A 19,943-nucleotide genomic window follows, 5' to 3' on the forward strand; every position below is an offset into this window, starting at 1 on the left:
CCGGGTGCGCAGGATCCATACAGATATATTCATAAATTAGGATGGGTTGATATAAAGTTTATATATTATTTTCACAAACATGCATTCTCTCTCTCTTTCCCCCTCTCCCGATTTAGTTTGTGTTGCTTGTGTTCCCCCTTTCTCTCTCTCTCTCTCTCTCTCTCTCTCTCTCTCTCTCTCTCTCTCTCTCTCTCTCTCTCTCTCTCTCTCTCTCACACACACACACACACACACATTTGCGCGTCAAATCTTCTAATCAAATTTCTCAACTGCATTCTCTCTATAGAGAGAATGCCATGAGAATTTTCACTTTACACGACAGCATTTTGGTCATAGTATAAATGCTAAGAAAAGTGCTATGGAAAATGCTTTAGTCTAAAGCGGGCCCAAGAACTCACTGGTCTCTCCGGCGTGGAAGAACTTCTTCATGTCCTCCGGGAGCTTGGCCAGCTCCTCCACGAAGTCCAGCAGCCTCCCGCCCTTGTCCTCCTGCCCCACGAGGTCGAACCCCGCCAGGAAGTCACCGTACTGGTCCCTCAGGGCGATGGCGGTCTTCACGTACTGCCCCACCGTGGGGGCGTCCACCACTCTGTACGGGGCGTAGATGAACCTCGCTCCCAGGAATTTCGGGTGCTCCTGCAGGAATTGGTCCGTGACTTCCTTGTACATCCCCACTATCTCCGCCGCTGTGTGGATGGTTCCGTCCAACTCGTACACCTGCAATAGTCAAAGGAAGGATGGTCGTGAATGAATGAACGGTTTGACGACCCAAACTCCTCGCAAATATTCTGCAATAATTCTATAATAAAACAAATATCTCAAACTTGGTCAAATCGCTATATTCGAAGAGTTTGTAAGCTATATTAATATCACACAAACACAAGTAGGTGTTTTAAAAATAAAAGCCTAATTCTAACAAAGTGAAAAGTAAATATAATAAGTGTTTTTTTTCTTCTGGGAAGAAAGGTCCCGGTACTTTCCAAGTTGATTTGTTCTTGTGTTCATCATAAGAACTACTCAAAACATCGTCATATGTTCTTAAATAATCACCTATAAAAAAAATGAGTCCGTGTCGCTTGCGCGGAGTCATTAGCGCCGAGGCTTCTTATCGGTTCATTTTCGCCGTGTCATATGTCAAGACCTTCCTTGGTGGGTTTTCCCACAATCCGGAGTTTCATTACCGCCGCGCATACGTGTGTTTATGACGTTGCCCAGCTGCAGTTGTGTTTATCTTTGATTGAAAAGGAAGGTGATTGATAAATTAATGTAAGATGAAAGTATATATGAGGAATCTACAAGGAAAAGGATAACCCTAAATGTCGAGGTGTGTTAATCGTCAAAAATGGAAGAATTGTGTGCATCCCGGAACATACATGTGTGCCAGACCATGCTGGGCTTGAAATTAGAAGAAACTCACGAATTGCAAGAAGAGAGTTCGTGCAGAAGTGTTAACGCCTGTTTGGCAAATATTCCGACAAGAAATAGATGAATGTCTAGACCGAGGTTTGGATATTGTTAGTAACGTTCCTGTTTACGACAGTCAGAAGTGTACCTGAACAGAAAAAGGAGATCGATTTTAGGTGTTCAAAAAGATGCACCAGATGCAGATCATCTCACTTTACCACAATTTTTGAAGTATTCTCCATTTCTTCACCTTGACGACACGTAAAATGGAAAGCGGTTGTTAGTTTTACTAGTGTCAGATTCAAACATGTTTTGGCAGCCTCAGAAACCGTATTTTTAGATGGCACATTTGGCGTCTGCTCCAAACAGTTTTATCATCTGTATACCATTCATATTGACATCGGCAGTACGAATGCTGCTACTAACGTAGAACGTAACGTGCTTTACTTCCGGACAAAACCGAAAGAACTTATCAAAGATTATTTTCGTTCATTAAGAACTACTGTCCTGAGATTAATCAGAAAGTGACCAAGCTAGACTTTGAAAGTGCAGTACTCAAGGTGTTAAGAAACGTGTTTCCACTGTCACACAAATATCAATACATCGGAATGGACAAACGTGTTGAGTGTGTTCTTTCGAAGTACAGAAGCTCGGGCGATCTTCGAGGATGCCTTCGAGCATTTGCATACCTACAAGAATCCAAATAACGTTAGTATTATTGTTGTGCAAGTGTATCGAAATATTGTGTTTATATATACGTAACTATTACTTGTATATCGTTTGCAAAAAATAACACTGTATTTATAGTTCTTGACGATTTTATGTAGTGTATAGTCTAATAATTATGTGCAATTGACTGGCACATTTATGTTGCTTCCCAAGGGTACATTTACGTAGTACTTGGCCTCCCCGATGGCGCAGTGGTAGCGTCATCGCCTTGTTATCAAAGGGTCCCGGGTTGAATTCCCGGTGGAGGCACATAGTGGTTCGGATCCAACATTAAACTGTAGGTCCAGTCCCGGTTAGCCTTACTGTGCATAATGTGTACTTAAAACAACAAATTAATCCAATCCAATTTGCGTAGTACTTGTAGAATGCTTGCAATATTTTAACAATAGTTAATAGGCTGATGCTGATTTATGTATTTTGTGTTGTGGAATAAAATTGATACACGTAATCCTGTGTAACGACTTTTGAAATAAGTAAAGAAAACTCATACTGGAAATGTTTAACATTTCAGTGTAAACACAGCTTTGCAACGTCATAAACACACGTTTGATTTCATGTTTTAAGTCAACTTTATGCACTATGTACCATGTGGTCATAAACACACGTGCGCGCGGCGGTGATGACACTCTGGATTGTGGTAAAACCAGCCAAGGAAGGTCTTGACATATGTCACGGCGGAAATGAACCGATAAGAAGCCTCGGCACAAAAGACAGGACACCAAAAAAAATATTCCGGTACCGTCAGAAAAAAACACTGAATATATTTTTATTCATGTACACAAAGAGAATATTTGCATCCACATTATTTAGAGAATAAGTTCTATTGGTTACAAGTTAAGTCTTTAATATAATAAATAGCAACAATCAAATTATAACCATTGAAACTGTACCATTCTAGAGCTGCTGTTCGAACCCCACCTATATTTTTGTATATATGAACGGAAATGGACGGAAATGAAATATTTTGCGTCGGGCATTGTAAAATTTGTATATCTAACTGGGAACCCAAAATAGAAATCTTTATTCTCTCCCCAGAGCCCAGACACTCATGGCGGTTTAACGGCCGTCTCTCGTAGTTGGATGACTTAGTTATAGCTAGATTCATCGAATATTCTTAGTTTGAGGATTCTTTAACACGGAGTACGTGTTGCACTCTGTGGCATGTTTTATGAATATAAGCTAGATTGTGTAATTGTGTAATTCAGGCCGGATGGACAGTGGCGCGTTTGTGGGGCGTTCGTTGAACCACAATGGCTCCACCCTTATGGAATATTCGTCGAGCTACTCAAGTTCCACAAATGCTGCACTCCATAGAAATGGTGAGCGAAGATATTCTTTCTGTGGCAAATATGGATTCAAAAGATGAATATGCTGTTTTTTATCACGATAAACAAGGAACCAAAACATAAATTTTGCGATTGCTTATTCCAAAGCAGTTTCTTTCAATATTTCGTTGCTTTAGTCGGAACCTTCGCTCTTCCAAATGTTGTAAGTATAGCATTACTGAGAGAGACCATTTCTATAATGGCTCAGCAATGGAGGTCACCAGAAATTTTTGTAGGGGTGGTCAGGCCGTTTAAGAAGTTCAATATAATAATAAATTCAATAGATGACTGTTCAACACAAAAATTAGAACCTAGGTACAATAAATAAGGTAAAAAAAAGTGCATTGCACTGCCCAATGAAGGCACCCTAGATGATATAGAGGTAGGGACCCACACATTCTTAATTTCGGCTTAAGTAGAGATGGTGTCATCCGAACCATGCTCTGGTCGCCATTACTTTGTATCCATTGATTAGAGGCTGTGCAACAGAGGCGCTTTATGCCCCAAACTGAGATCACCCACCCTGGGATTCGAATCCTGGTCTCCAGAAATTGTGTTAGGAAGGTACCTTACCCACTGTGGATCAAAGAATTGTGCCAAATTAAGAGGACTACTCACACTCGATGGAAAGAATGAACCTACAATGCGATGTGCACTTCGACTCGGTGCATTGCTCTGGACGTGGTTGTACAGGGTCAACGAAGTTAGTAATTAGATGTGTTTTATACAGCGTCTATTGATACACTTGTAGTTTGAATTGTATCTTCTGCAAATATATTGTATAAAGAAACAAACTGCCGGAGTACTAAGTGAGGTGAGTGTACCGAGTGGTGCGCCTAGATCGTTTAGGTATACTGGGTGTAGTCACTTCCCGACGTGAAGCGGTGATCCTATTGTAGAATCTAGCGAATGCCAACGAAACTCGCCACTCAGTAGCTCCGTGTGAGACAACTCTTCAGACGTCGTTTCAGGTGGTGTCAAGACGAATCATCTTTTTAGACGTCAACGAAAGAAGGCAGATCACTATTCACCATTAAGTTAATTGGTGGCATGTTTTTAGTTTTAGAAAATGCCCTCTCGCTTAATATGCCCAACACACACACACACACACACACGTCACTATATGAACAACCAAATCCAGATAGAATTTTAACAGTTTTTAATTTCACTCTAAATTTTCATTAAAAGGGACGGAAAATCCGATAAATCAAGGGCTACTATCTGGATATACAGCGCCTTTCACGGTCGAGTCGTCCGGGGAGTGGCGGTCAGCTCGCCGGGCAGGTGGGAACGTGTCTGCTGGTATTTAGAACCACAGCTTTACGCTGACCATGGCACTGGACGCATCATCAGTGCTTCAGTATCAGGATAGCTGGTGTCCAGTTTGCACGTGTTTGTGAAATGTTAAGGTGTTAGCAAGTGTTTTAGATTGTTTTGTTTTAGTTCCTGTTTCTTTTCTGCGGTCTAATAATGCCACAGTATCCGTACAATTTAAAACAACGAATTGTTATGTACAACTCTTAAGTCATTACCAATTCTTATAGGGAAGGAAGTTATAAGACGTTTCAGAGCAGAATTTCCAGATGTTCCTCCTGTTCCACACAGAGACAGTGTTCGAAAACTTGTGAACGAATTTAGGGAAGCAGGGTTTATTCTTGTTAAGAAGACGTGTGTTCACTGAGGAGAAAGTAGACGACGTTAGAGCACGATTGAAACATAATCAAAAAAAATCCCCCCGGCGCGGCGCCTTGCACAAGAAACATACATTTTTAAGTCGTCTGCGTGGCGAGCTACCAAGCTTTTAACCATGAAGCCATACATTAGAAGAATTGAAAGAAAATATCAGGAGAGAAACTGAAGCAATTTCGGAAGAGAAACAGATACGTGTTAGTGAAAAATTGCTAAAAAGATACCGTAAATGTGTGGATGCAGGAGGAGAACATTTCTAACGCCTCTTGTAACAACGTACGTCTAATTAGATGATCTGTCTGCTGCAAGACCATGGCAGCTGTGACGTGAGTGATTTAATCCACTGGCAGGAGCTCTGGAGACAGTCCGAGTTTGCCATTACCATTGTGAGGGTAATTTGAACACTTTGTTGCCATATTTACAGTGAATGAGGGGGAGGAACTGATACATAAGGAGCAGATATTTCGGATGGCGAGAGGAAAACAATTTGCCCTACAGTGACTTGAACAGCTCATTGATAATATTTGCTTGCTTCGAAGGACTCGTGAAACACCACGAACCGCTCGCAGACGACAGACGGTTTAGTGGCGGCAATTGTACTAGAGTAAAACCTTCTGGCATATAGGTGTAATATGAGAAAGCATAATACTTACAGGCGGAAGGACACCCCGTAACTCCAAATACATGACGTTATCTTCCAAGAGCTCTCTCAGGATCTCGTAGTAGTAATCCCGAAAGACAGGGGCGTACAGAACCATCCCATTCACAGTGCCGAAGATGGTCTCGAAGGTAGACCACACGGCGTTTATGTCAGGGTAAACTTCTGCAAGAGTGCGAATGTATTAGTATCTTGAAAGGTTACCATATTTGATTGATTTACAAATAACATAGAAATTTAAAATAACAACATAAAAATGAAACATCTGCTTTAAATATAATTGAACATCTTGATGAAGTATTGATTAATTTAATTAAAATTTTTGGGTGAAGCACGTATAGACATTTTGCACCCTCCTGGGTATACGAGAAAAAATCTCATCTTAAACTCTTACCTTAAAGTTAAAAAAGGGGTGTAAAGAGCCCCTTGAAAGGTTAAAAGTGCACAGAATAAACACATTAAAAAAAAAGGCAATGATTTTCTAAAAACTCCCTCAGAAATAGTGTAGAAGGCCCGCACTTCTCAAAAAGCTATAAACATTTGCTGAAACGCTGTCATCATTTCCAAACCGTTGAGAAGTTGGAAACTCTGCTTGAGGAAAATCAAATCGGCATATTCGAGAAGATGCCGAATTTTTTAAAGAACATAACATAGACGACACAGCGGAGGGTCCAGCCCTTGGAGCAAATGATGAAGTATTGTTTTATAGCAGAAATTATTAAGCAGTATTCAGAATAGAATTCATATTTTGTAATGTATACAGTGTATACCTCACGTCATAACAACGCCGGACGTATGTGCCGATTTCAACTGTCTCCGATTTTCAAAACGTCCTCGCACATACTATTATTGGATACGTTGTATATCACACATTCACGAACAAATTGTGTGCAACAACTATTTTTAAGACAATAAGCATAACATACTTGATGTGACTCCTACGAAAGCTATAAGAGAGGATGAGAATTCGGTTTCTTTTCAAAGTAATAATGTAATTTCAATTTGGCATCAGTACTTTCAAGCGGCACTCTTCTCCAGCTTTTCTCTCTCTTTGCTCACCCCAAACCCCTCTGCCAGCAGCTGTGGTTCTGTGTGTGCTTTCCACTTGGTGTGAATCTTCCAAACTCAGCCAACGTATATATATTTATGTTGATTACGTGATGAATACTGCTTTCGTCATATTTCCATTTCAGTAAGACTAAGTCAAAGAATTACTACGACCTGATTTCACTGGATTGGAAAAACGTATTTTCAGTATGAAAACACTGACGGAAAAATATCGATATACTAAAGTTGAATATTGTTCCCCATAGCTATAATGCTCACCGCCCCCCCCCCCCCAATTTTCACTCTGCTCTTTTAACCATTTTCCCCAATTATTCGGGGAACGGGGGGATATTCGAAAGTTGCTCTAGTAAATATCCCCATTATCATTTCCGACACCATTCACAATGGGAATACGATCACAGTGAAAAAATAACTTCCTCCCGTTGAATGCAAGAATTACAACTGCCGCAATGGAGCATTAATACATCGAGCAGTTTCAATGCACTAGCCAATGTAAAAAAATATATTGAATGAGAAAATCTCTCTTCCGCACATCAATAGTTCCAAGTACAATCATACTAAGTTTCGTTACAGTCCAACCTGTCATCACCTTACTGCTTCTCTGAGCAGTTATTGCTGTTCGGGATCGAAAGATGTAATTTTTATGGCAGTTCTTGTGGTCAAAATACTTCAGCCGTCGAATCTTCCCCTTTAACGCACTATACTTCAACGCTTCCATTACTAAGCTATGTTCTAAAATTCTTGATCATCTACCCTGGCTTCAATTTAGCGGTCCGCTAACTACTAAAGCTTGTAATTGTTAATGCGCTTTTTTTAAAAAACAAAATAACATACAACACTGTTGTTTATGCTTATTTGTTATGTTGAAGTGACTAACCTTAATTCAGAACTCGACAGTGCTCATTGCAATAGTTTTCATAATTGTTACATAAGAAAAGAGACTAGTATGTAAATATGTGTTGAACATAGAACCTATATAATTATGTGTAAAGGCCTTTACAAACTGGAAAAGTGAGTGACTGGAACAGTGCGGCCCGTCAGTCCATTGTAGAATGTGAAAATGGCCCCTGATAGGCAAAAAGTTGATGATTGAAATAGACAATGGAATTGTTATGATAAGAGAAAGGCACAACTCTGCGAACTCTGGTTTTTATCCCCTTAAAATAACTTTCCGAATAAAATATATCTTACTACGTACTATATTCGCCTTGAGAATTTCAACTTATCATTTCAAAGTTTCGTTGCTAAAGTTTCGCAGTTCAAAAGTTAACGCGGAACATGTGCATATGATAGCAATTTTAAAAACTACGTCATTATATAGTGACAGCTATTTTTTCTCGCTAAAAATAGAGGGTATGTGGGCCAGCCTACGTTCAAGCCACATCGCCTAGCGTCGCCACTGGATCTACAGTACAGTGGGATCCATGAGTATTACCGTGCAAATTGTCCATGACTATTTTGATTAATTTTTCTCTTACATCCTATGTGTTTTTAAGCGATGGATTTTTATGTCTGCTGGTGCAGAAGTTGTCAACAGCTTGTTATGAGTTTTCCTTTCATTCTTGAAGCTCTTATTGGGTCAAATAAAGTAAAGTGCACGAACATGGTGAGTATTACCATCACAGTGGTAATACTCATGGATACCACTCTACCTCTCTCAGCCCCTACGTGGACCCGAATTTCTGATCGACTGCCTTTTCTGAGTCGGTGCAATCACACTAGCAGCCCACCTACAATGTGGCCAGAACCATGCAAACGACCTTGATCGCGAGCTGGAGGGTCAGGCGCGGATGTCCATGACGAGGTATTTCCGCACGAAAGCTTCCTTCCCGCCGACAGGTCGCAGCACAATTATCTAAGCATTACTCGGTTCAATTGAACAACTCTTACTCATCAGCGCATTCCAGGGTGAGAGGGTGTTCTTGCGTGGAAATCAGCGTTGCCAATTATTATGAAATCCCTCTGCACATTGAAATATAACTTGTAAGACACTGGAAAAATCCATTATTTGTAAACATATATTCGAGATGGTGAAATGAGTAATTTAATGAGATTATAGGAGATTTGTATTATTTGTGTGTATATTTCATAACGAATAATTAATTTTAAGGTACAGTTTTCTGGCTTCCGATTATGATAGTTCTTGATTGAGGTGGTTCTAATGGGTCACGTTCGTAAAACAATGGAATAATCTTTTTGTTGTTCACTATTGTCATGTCATCCAAGAAACGCAAGAAGTATAAAGAGCGCACGGCATTACACTTCTGCTGAATTCGGCCGAAAAATACAGGGTGTCCGAATTGTAACTGACAGTTTTAGTTCCTTTCGGTGGTCTGTGAAACACTTAGCCTACTTGTATGATCTTTGTCCTGTGTTTTCTGGTGCCAGTGTGAAAGTTAGGTTAGGTGGTAGATCAACATTTGCTGAATCTCGCCCAAGAATAAAGACCATTGAATTGAATTAAATTACAAGTTCGGCAAAACTGGATCCAATGTGGCCATACCCTAGAACGAGTTATGGCAACTGACCGTTCCTTGAGTCTGCGCGTGAAGCTTGTGAAGTTCGTTATGGCGTTCTTAAAGTCGCTTTCCCTGCGATGAAGGTCGTTCTAGCAAGAATCGTGAATATATAATGAAATTGATTATGGGAAACACTAATAATACCCATTCACAGGCCGGTATTCGAACCCGGGTCTTCTGGCATTCTAGCGCTGTGTGCTAACCACTCCACCATGGACATATAAACATAACCGCACCCAAGCTATAATCTAAGGATCAAGAGAGATATACTATAAGGAACAGAATATCAACAAGGAAGAAATATCAAAGAAAGTAACATCATCATGAAAATTACTTCAGATTACAGATAGACTGATTTGCTTGGGTGAGAGAGTTGGCAAGTGCGAGTTTGTAAGAGGAGGTAGAAGGCTCAGTATATAGCAAGAATCGTACCTGCTGGGAGGTTGTTTTTTTCCCGTGAAAATCGTCCGCTACTTGCAGACAATGTGGTGTAACTTCACAATTCCCATAAAGAAAGCACTGCGACTGTAGCTTTTGCTTAGTGCGTTACTTAAGCCAGGGGTGCCCATAGAGGGGATTCATGACCCGCCTGCGTCATGGGATTTTTTGGGGGGGGCAAGATTTTATGCCAATTCTATATATCTTCACACAAAAATAGGGGAGATCGTTTCTTTGGTTGACTTGTTATTGACTTTTAGTTATGGTTATTATGTACAGTTTTTCTACCTACCTGTAGATGATCGCGGCTATGGGGTTGAAATGAAACACCGCCTCTTATGCCTTTAGAATCGGTTTGGAAGAGGGGGACGTGCTGCTCGCATTAATACAAGGTTAGTCAAGCAGACAAACTGTTAAGAATAGGAGGCCTCCCCGATGGTGCAGTGGTAGCGTCGTCGCCTTGTAATCAAGGGAATCAAGGTGTCCCGAGTTCGATTCCAGGTGGAGGCACATAGTGGTTCGGATCCCACTTTAAACTTTAGGTCCAGTCCCCATTAGCCTTAATGTGCATAAAGTGGACTTAAAACGCCAAATCAACCCAAAATCATGTTAAAAATAGGGTTCAGTACACTAACAGTGGCAGTGAGCGTTTCATGTTAGCAAACATGGAAGCCTAAAGTACTTAACTAAGCATATTTTGCTAAATATGTCTATATTACATTGTTGCGCAAATTTTGTCTGACCAAAATAATTTCAGTAAATAATTCGGCTTAAAGGAGGGGGGGCAAGGGGAATGTTCTACTTGGGAGGGATGGGCACCCCTGATTTAAGTCGGTAAAATAACTGGTTTCTTCAGGTTCACGAGGCCAGTTATTTTTCGTTCGATTCGTGCGTTACGATGACTTAAGGCTCCTTCATACCGCGACGAAAACGCGCAGTGCAGACGTTCCGTTCTGAACAGATTTTTCAGTTACGAACAAAGATAGGACCTCGGGGTTTGTTTTCTATCCTTCAGAAAATATGGCTGCGTTATTCCTACAAAGCAGAAATTTAAAAAAAGACCCTGCTTAATAAGTAAATTGGGCATAAAAATGGCGAAAACCGTAATTTTCACATGCAATTATCTCGTTAACCACACAAGCTCATGGAAAACGGTTTTGTTGGGGTCATGCAATGTTCATTGTGCTTGACATTAACATCATCACTTTAAAAGTCAGTTTTCCTATTTTGAGACTGTTTGAGGAAAACGAAACCCTTGCAATACGTAAACGTGTCCCTGCACTGTAGCGACACCTCGTGCAGATAGTTAGAATCGTTCTAAACCCCACCCACGGTAGACCGCGGAGGGATACAACAAAATAGCTCGTGAAGACAAAACACGATCGCAAGCGACAGGGAAGTGTGCATGAGTCAACTGGACGTTTTCAATTGCAAAATATGGGTGACGGCAGCAAGTGTGTTTGGCGCAAGAACTGGGCTCCGAGAAAATCGTCTCCTGCAGAAACAACAATGAAGTTTCAAGCGCTACAAAATCGCCGGCAAAATAAGGGTTCAGAATGAAATCTAAATAAAACCTATTCGTTTACTACATCATCAAATGGAGAAGTATTTATCGCTTTCCATTAGACGTTTACATTGTACGTACGTAAACCAGTAACGTTATTTTGAGTAATTCAATTAAACCTGTCTCCTTGGCAAATATTACGCTATAATACGTAGAACAAGTTTGCTGGGGGTTCGGACCTCCCCCCCCCCCCCCGAGAAGATTATGAAGTACTAAAATTAAATAATGTAAATATACTCCTTTAGCAAATTTTGCATATTAGATGGATAATTTCCTCTGAACGTGTATTGGAAGGGATGGATTATAGCTATAAATATCATACGGCTTTGAAGTATAGCACCCGAATACTTATCAAGTACTACTATTTTTACTCTGAATATATTGGAAAGCAATGATTAGGACTGAGAACATACGGCCTTGAAAGACATAAAGGATTTATTTATGGCGTGTGGACCCCCTACCCCAAACGAAAAGATTACCTAACTAATTAACTAACTCTCTAGCCTTCTTAAACCCGAAGGTTCATGGCTGCAGCAACACAGGCCTTCCATCTGTCAATATCTTTGAGCAAGATCTATATACTCTTTTCCATCCCTACCGATTTCATTTAGGTCCATCTCAACGTTGTCCCTCCATATTCGTCTTGGCCTTCCTACAGGTCTCTTACCATCAGGTTTCTCAACAAGAATCCTGTAAACTCCTCTTTCCTCTCCGATTCGTGCCACATAGCCTGCCCACCTAAGTCTTCTTGATTAAATTATTCTAATAATATCTGGACATGAATACAAATTATGTAGTTCTAAATTATGTAACCTTCTCCACTCACCTGTCTCCTCATCCCTTTTAGGTTCAAATATTTTCCTAAGGATCTTATTTTCAAATACTCTCAATTTATGTTCCTCTTTCAATGTAAGGGACCAAGTTTCACATCCATATAATACTACAGGCAAAATTACTGTTTTGTATATTTTAACTTTTAGTTTCTTAGATATTAAACGAGAAGACAAAAGTTTATGAAGAGAGAAGTAACATGCATTTCCTGAATTAAGCCTACTTTTTATTTCCTCTTTAATATAATTTTCACTTGTTAATATTACTCCTAAGTATTTGAATTTGGAATCTGGTTCAAACGAGTTGTTATCAATAACACTTAGTTTCGACCTGTAAGCATATATTTAGTTTTCTCTTTGTTAACTTCCAAACCTATCTCTTTAACAGTTTTGAAAAATGTTTTAGCATTATTCTTAATTGTATTTATATCATCCCCTAATAAGTGTACATCATCTGCATATGCTAACAACTGAGTCACACCATTTAATTTTAGTCCTTCGTTAGTTTCTTTCACCTTCCTAACAGCATATTCTAAGGTAAAATTAAAGAGCAATGGAGATAATGCATCTCCTTGTTTTAACCCATCATGAATTGTAAATTTGTCAGACACATTAATACCCACACGAATTTTACTTTCTGCTTCACTGGTGCATACTTTTATCATACTAACAAGCTTCTTAGATATTCCAAACTCTACTAATATATTATATAATTTATCTCTTTTGACCGAATCATATGCTTTTTTGTAATCAATATATAGCTGATGGATATTTTGATTATATTAATTTTTTTCATGTGTCTGTCTAATGTGAAAAATTTGATCTGTAGTTGATCTGTTACGTTTAAATCCACATTGATAATCACCTAACGTATGGTGAAAAAAATTTGCACAAAAAGAAAACGCTGTGGTCAAGGGCAAAAACACACAGATGTTTTTCGTGTGCTGGTTGGTATACAAGGGTGGTATCTGAACATCAATGAACAAACACATTCACACAGAGTCTGCTGACCTTGCGACAATTTTGGGGCACTTTCTGCATAGATGGAGCAAATGTTGATGGATCAACATCTCGCAGCATCTGCGGATCCGTTGGATGAGGGTTGCAACGGTTCGTGGTTGATAATTATTTTCATACCCCATCCGCGTTAAATTTGCCCAGAAATATTCAATGGGCCGCAGTTGGGGAACATTAGGGGGATTCTGTTATTTGGATATGTAAGGGATACCTAAGTGCGCCATGGCTGCAAGACTGTGTTCAGCGTAATGCCAGCTGGCTAAATCTGGCCGAAAAACAACATTGTCCCCACGATGGTATTCATTGATAAACTGCTTCACTTTAGGCAAACAGAACTTTACATACCGGTCGGCGTTGAGTGCAAGGCCAGCCTTGAAAAACTGAGGTTTCGACACTTCTTTTTCACTCATGGCAAGCCATAGCAACACCTCCTGTGGGAATTTGGTTTTGGCAGCAAAACGCACTGGATCGGGCACAGCAGCAGTTCCAGGATCATAGTGACACAATATTATAAACCGTACGACAGGAAAATCCTACACGTCGAAAATGTTTCACAAGCTCGGACTTTCGAATATCACGATTCTCTGTCCAATATTACACGATCATTTTCCGACGGTCATCTTCTTTCAGCTCCATACTGACTTGTTTTTACACCAACCTTCTCTTGCTCTTCACACTACATAACTGGTAGACGTACAATCCTACACAGCTCAAATGGTGTGCCAGAGTTCAGTATTGCAAGTTCCGCAGGGTTGCAAACTTTGTGCAAATTTTTTTCACCATACGTTATAATTTCATTAGCATATGGGGTTAGTCTTGTTAAACGAATGTTAGATAATATTTTATATGTTGTTGAGAGTAGAGAAATTCCACGATAATTATTGCAGTTCATTTTATCACCTTTTTTAAACACAGGAAAAATTATGGATTCTTTCCAGTGTTGAGGGATTTCTTCCTTATAACATATTAAACAAATTAATTTATGAATTTTACATATTAACGAATTTCCACCATATTTAAATAACTCGGCTGGTATTAAATAAATGCCAGGTGCTTTGTTATTCTTTATCCTTTTAATAGCATCTTTAACTTCAGTCAAGTTAGGTTCTGGAACTAAAGGTTCTGCTGTGTGTACTTCATTTACTTCTGACTTATCTCCTACATGAACATTTAAGAGGTCATTAAAGTAGTTCTTCCATCTATTTAGAATATCGCTTGGTTCAGCTAGAAAATCACCATCTTCATCTTTTATCAAGTTTACTTTAGGTTGCCACCCTTTTCTAAATTCATTTACACCTTTATATAAATCTCTGATATTTTTGTTTTTGCTGTTTGTTTCAATTTCGTTAATTTTGCTTTTCAAGTAATATATTTTTTTACTTCTAAACGTGCGGTTAACTTCTCGCTTTATTCTATTATAATTGCTTAGATTTGTATCATGAGAGTTATTTAACCACCTAAGTCTAGCCTGATTTCTTATTCCTATTAGATTGTGACATTCATTATCAAACCATGGCTTACTTTTTCTTGGTTTATGGTATCCTATACTTTATTTAGCTGCTGATTCTATTGCATTACGTATGTGCTCCCAATTCTTATTTACGTCTGTTTCATTTACATTTTCGTCATCATTTGAATCCTGCAAAACATCAAATCTATTTGATAGTTTAATTTGGTAATCTTTCTTAATTTTTTCATCAGCAAATTTTCCTGTATTAAATTTTAGAACTTTTAGATTTTGTTGCTTATGATTTATCACTGCGAGTCCTTCTCTTAATTTAGCAATTACTAAATAATGGTCACTGGCACAGTCAGCACCTCTATGTGTACGAACGTCAATTATACTAGTATGCCTTCTCTTATCAATGAGAATATGATCTATCTGGTTATGAGTTTTACGATCTGGAGAAGACCAGGTATATTTATGGATATCTTTATCTTTGAAAAGATTACCAAGTAATAAAATAATAACAATACTCGTATATGTATATGATGGTTGTTAGCTTTATCTGAAGAGACTGAACTTATTGGAAGGCAAGGATTATATTGGGATCGTAGGGTACGGCTTTGAATGATATTACAAAGAAGGTTTATGCATACTACAACTCATAACAATATGTATACAATATTAATCAGAAACTTCACTGTATCTAACATTTATTTCGTTATGCAATAGTATTCAATTCTTCTTCTATTTGACATTAATTTAATTGCTAGGCACTTGTTCTTATGTAAATGTTTCTACTTTTAACTACAGGTAAGCTACATAATGAAAATACACTGTTTGCCTTTTTACCTAGTCACGTAATAATAATATATTAATTTATATATTGAAATTAGTATTACTTTAATTCAATTAAAATAGCATCATGAAAATTATTATTATTATTATTACTATTAATATTATTATTATTATTCGTAAGACATTTCGTTCAGATCCCCCCGAAACATTTCTGGATACGCCACTGATTGTGCAGAATTTTCTTTGTTGCACTTCGAAACGGTTTATTACGAGGTGTAAGAGCTATCACAAATCACTAGGGAGACAAATTTATGGTAAATAAAAACTGAGGAGAGCGGTAAATAATATGTTAGATCAGCGGTATATACCAGCGGTGGAAAAAAAAAATTGGCACACACTTTTTCATCATGAATGGAAACATCATACAAAAGAGCTATAAATTGATAAACTACTTCATTTTTATATACTGTACACATAGACAAGTACTTAGTACAAAAAAGAAAACATCAACACAAAATCACTTCATTTCTAAATTGCATATCTCAAGTGATTTATTCATTGTATGTATTTAAAGGATATCCTTGCTGTCCAACAAATAAAATAATCACTACTGCACATACACAAACACATGTTGAAAATCACATGACTGAAATAGACACAGTAAATAGTCTCTAACGAACTTACCCAATTTATGTGAAAGAAAGAGCGAAGTGATTTTAAAAAAGTGTAAAAGATTACCTACACATAGAAACAGATCTTCATATGAGATCGTTGAAGGTAGGCGTTAGATGTTTACTGTTCACGGCTGATGGGAGGGCAGTTGGGGTGGAGTGGGTTACCTGAGGGGAAACTAACACAATCGCTTGCAAGGGTGGAAGGACGAAAATTTGTTTGTTGTGAAGCAGTTGACCATCTGGCGCGCAGGCGAGCGAAGAAAGCAAACATGAATTATTGTTCTTTTAACACATAACAAATTTTTCATGGATAGTAAAACCGTAATTTGATGACAAAAATTTTTCAAACATTTATGAAATGGAAGATAGTTAACACAGCCGCGCTTTCATCTGTCTTGAATCTTGGATATATCATTATGTGGGAGAGGCGGGGAGGGGGAAAGGCACTTTCTCTCTCTCTCTCTCTCTTTTTTTTTAATCATCCATAAAGAGCAATGAGGGGAAAACCGAAAACTGTTCCTATTTTGTACCTACAGTTCCTAAATAGAAATTACAATTTTTGTAACTATAATTGGCTTAAGCAGAATTTTGTCGCGAGGTGTTTCAAGTTTGTTTAGAGTTTAGTATTTACAGCAATAATTACAATACATTGTTTTAATTATAACATTTATTAACAATAGTAATCTAATAATATGAACTGTTTATTTTTTCGCTGGATGTGACACTATTTAGTTTAAAACAGAGCACGAATTAAACATTTCTTCAGTTTGCCCAGTCAGTGATCACAACAGGTTCATTGAATGAACAGTGTTCCATAAGACATACACATATCATTCTGATCATGCACAATAACTACACGTATGCTAAAATTGTAGTTTTACAACTATGCTTTTACAACGAACAACGCTCACACTGGAAGAGTAAAGTTGTGCGTTACTGAATTGAAGACTAAAATTGGTAAACGATGTAAGTGCCACAATAATTCAAACACCGTTTCCCACGTTAAACTGTGAAATGTGCCATGCTTTATAATGTGGTAAACGTGAAAATTGGCTGGTAGCCCTCTAAGTATAGTTCAAAGGGCGTGTAAAGAGGTAACTCGTGTGAACGTTCTTACGGGCTGATGTGCGGAACGATGCGATTTCCCAACACTTTCGCTTTTGGCACTTACAACGTTTACCACTTTTAATCCTCAATTAGTAGTCTTTCTGTATTATTTTCTTCAGATAAAGTTTATTTCGTGAAGAGTAATGAATGGGAAGATCAGACATTGCCATCTACACCGTAGGATACGGAGTAGACTGGTTTTTCTCAAGGTACATTTATTTTTCTTGCATAAGTAACAGTTTCGTATGTAGATATATCGGGTGGCCAGACTCAATTAGACAGTTTTTGATTCGATGTTATTTTTATTTTTTCTTTAGTTTATTTTTATTGACAAATGTTAACAATTCCAATGGCTACAAAATGGTTACAAAAATGGAATCACACACACATAAGTCATTGATTTTCAAGATAGTAGTCGACCTGCGCACCATGTAAGTCTACACAGGCTTGTAGACGCAAAGCAAGATTTTCACACGACTTCCTACACATGTTAACCGGAACATTCTTGAACTCCTGAACAATCACCTCACGCGTATGTTGCTCACTGTCAATGGGATTAGCGTACACCTTGTGTTTGAGGTAACCCCCAAAGGAAAAAGTCTGGTGGGTTGATGTCGGGTGATCGGGCTGGCCACTCCACAGGCCCTCGACGGCCAATCCAGCGATCAACCTCGTTCAGAGCATACCGTATGATGCAGCCATCTATCGACAACAAAATGTACTTTCCAATTTTTCCGTGTTCTGTTGGATTGATTGGTAACTAATGTTCGAAAACTGCATAATTGAGTCTGGCCCACCCTGTATACTATTCCAATTTTTGCTTCTTTGAAGTACAAATAACAAGAAGAGAAAAAATTATGACAAATAATTCAATAAGTAATTTTTATATTTACAACTCAAGTGGCAGTGCACTCCAAATAGCAACGCAACAAGGGAACGCCTCTCTAATATGATATTCTACAAATGTGCAATCCCTTAGGAGGTGAAATATTCAATAGCCGAAATAAAAAGTACCACGTTCTCATCCTCTAATATCTTCATCTGAAAAATCGCTGACAACTCTAAAAATATCTTGAAAATCACAACTTATAATTTTGTAACCCCTTTCACAATTCTAAGCAGGGAAAGATAAGGAAGGAAGAAACCTGTAAAATGTGCAATTTCATGTAAGGTACCCTCAAAAATGTCAAATTATCGAATTATATGATGTAAAACTCAAATATAATGATTCCAATAGCATCGTGGACATTTTTAAGTTTATTTTAGCCGCTAAATAGTTGCTGCTTCTGTAGTTTTATTTTCGCTCGCTGTGTTGCGTTCGTGATTTGTGATAGATCTTACACCTCGTAATAAACCGTTTCGAAGTGGAACAAAGAAAATTCTGCACAATCAGTGGCGTATCCAGAAATGTTTCGGGGGGAGGGGTGTCTGAACGAAATGTCTTACGAATAATGATAATAATATTACAGTAATAATAATAATAATAAATTTCATGATGATATTTTAATTGAATTAAAGTAATACTAATTGCAATATATAAATTAATATATTATTATTACGTGACTAGTTAAAAAGGCAAACAGTGTATTTTCATTATGTAGCTTACCTGTAGTTAAAAGTAGACACATTTACATAAGAACAAGTGCCTAGCAATTAAATTAATGTCAAATAGAAGAAGAATTGAATACTATTGCATAACGAAATAAATGTTAGATACAGTGAAGTTTCTGATTAATATTGTATGCATATTGTTATGAGTTGTAGTATGCATAAACCTTCTTTGTAATATCATTCAAAGCCGTACCCTACGATCCCAATATAATCCTTGCCTTCCAATAAGTTCAGTCTCTTCAGATAAAGCTAACAACCATCATATACATATACGAGTATTGTTATTATTTTATTACTTGGTAATCTTTTCAAAGATAAAGATATCCATAAATATACCTGGTCTTCTCCAGATGGTAAAACTCATAACCAGATAGATCATATTCTCATTGATAAGAGAAGGCATACTAGTATATTTGACGTTCGTACACATAGAGGTGCTGACTGTGCCAGTGACTATTATTTAGTAATTGATAAATTAAGAGAAAGACTCTCAGTGATAAATCATAAGCAACAAAATCTAAAAGTTATAAAATTTAATACAGAAAAATTTGCTGATGAAAGAATTAAGAAAGATTACCAAATTAAACTGTCAAATAGATTTGATGTTTTGCAGGATTTAAATGATGATGAAAATATAAATGAAACAGACGTAAATAAGAATTGGAAGCACATACGTAATGCAATAGAATCAGCAGCTAAATAAAGTATAGGATACCATAAACCAAGAAAGAGTAAGCCATGGTTTGATAATGAATGTCATAATCTAATAGAAATAAGAAATCAGGCTAGACTTAGGTGGTTAAATAACTCTCATGATACAAATCTAAGCAATTATAATAGAATAAAGCGAAAAGTTAACCGCACGTTTAGAAGTAAAAAAATATATTACTTGAAAAGCAAAATTAACGAAATTGAAACAAACAGCAAAAACAAAAATATCAGAGATTTATATAAAGGTGTAAATGAATTTAGAAAAGGGTGGCAACCTAAAGTAAACTTGATAAAAGATGAAGATGGTGAATTTCTAGCTGACCCAAGCGATATTCTAAATATATGGAAGAACTACTT

At 37.8% G+C, this 19,943-nt stretch overlaps 1 protein-coding gene across 1 annotated transcript in view; it reads right to left on the reverse strand.

The window, feature by feature from the left end:
- LOC145985246 (adenosine deaminase 2-like) overlaps positions 1-19,943 on the reverse strand; it is a 50,768-nt gene that overhangs the window by 6,543 nt on the left and 24,282 nt on the right. The window contains exons 3-4 of the mRNA XM_083119023.1: positions 5,801-5,970; positions 399-717 (exon numbers count right to left, since the gene is read on the reverse strand). Coding sequence (XP_082975149.1) covers positions 399-717; positions 5,801-5,970 — 489 coding nt within the window. The remainder of the gene's footprint in view (positions 1-398; positions 718-5,800; positions 5,971-19,943) is intronic.

This window comes from Lepisma saccharinum, chromosome 3 (genome assembly GCF_977018435.1).
Source record: "Lepisma saccharinum chromosome 3, izLepSacc3.1, whole genome shotgun sequence".
Taxonomy (NCBI): Eukaryota; Metazoa; Arthropoda; class Insecta; order Zygentoma; family Lepismatidae; genus Lepisma; species Lepisma saccharinum.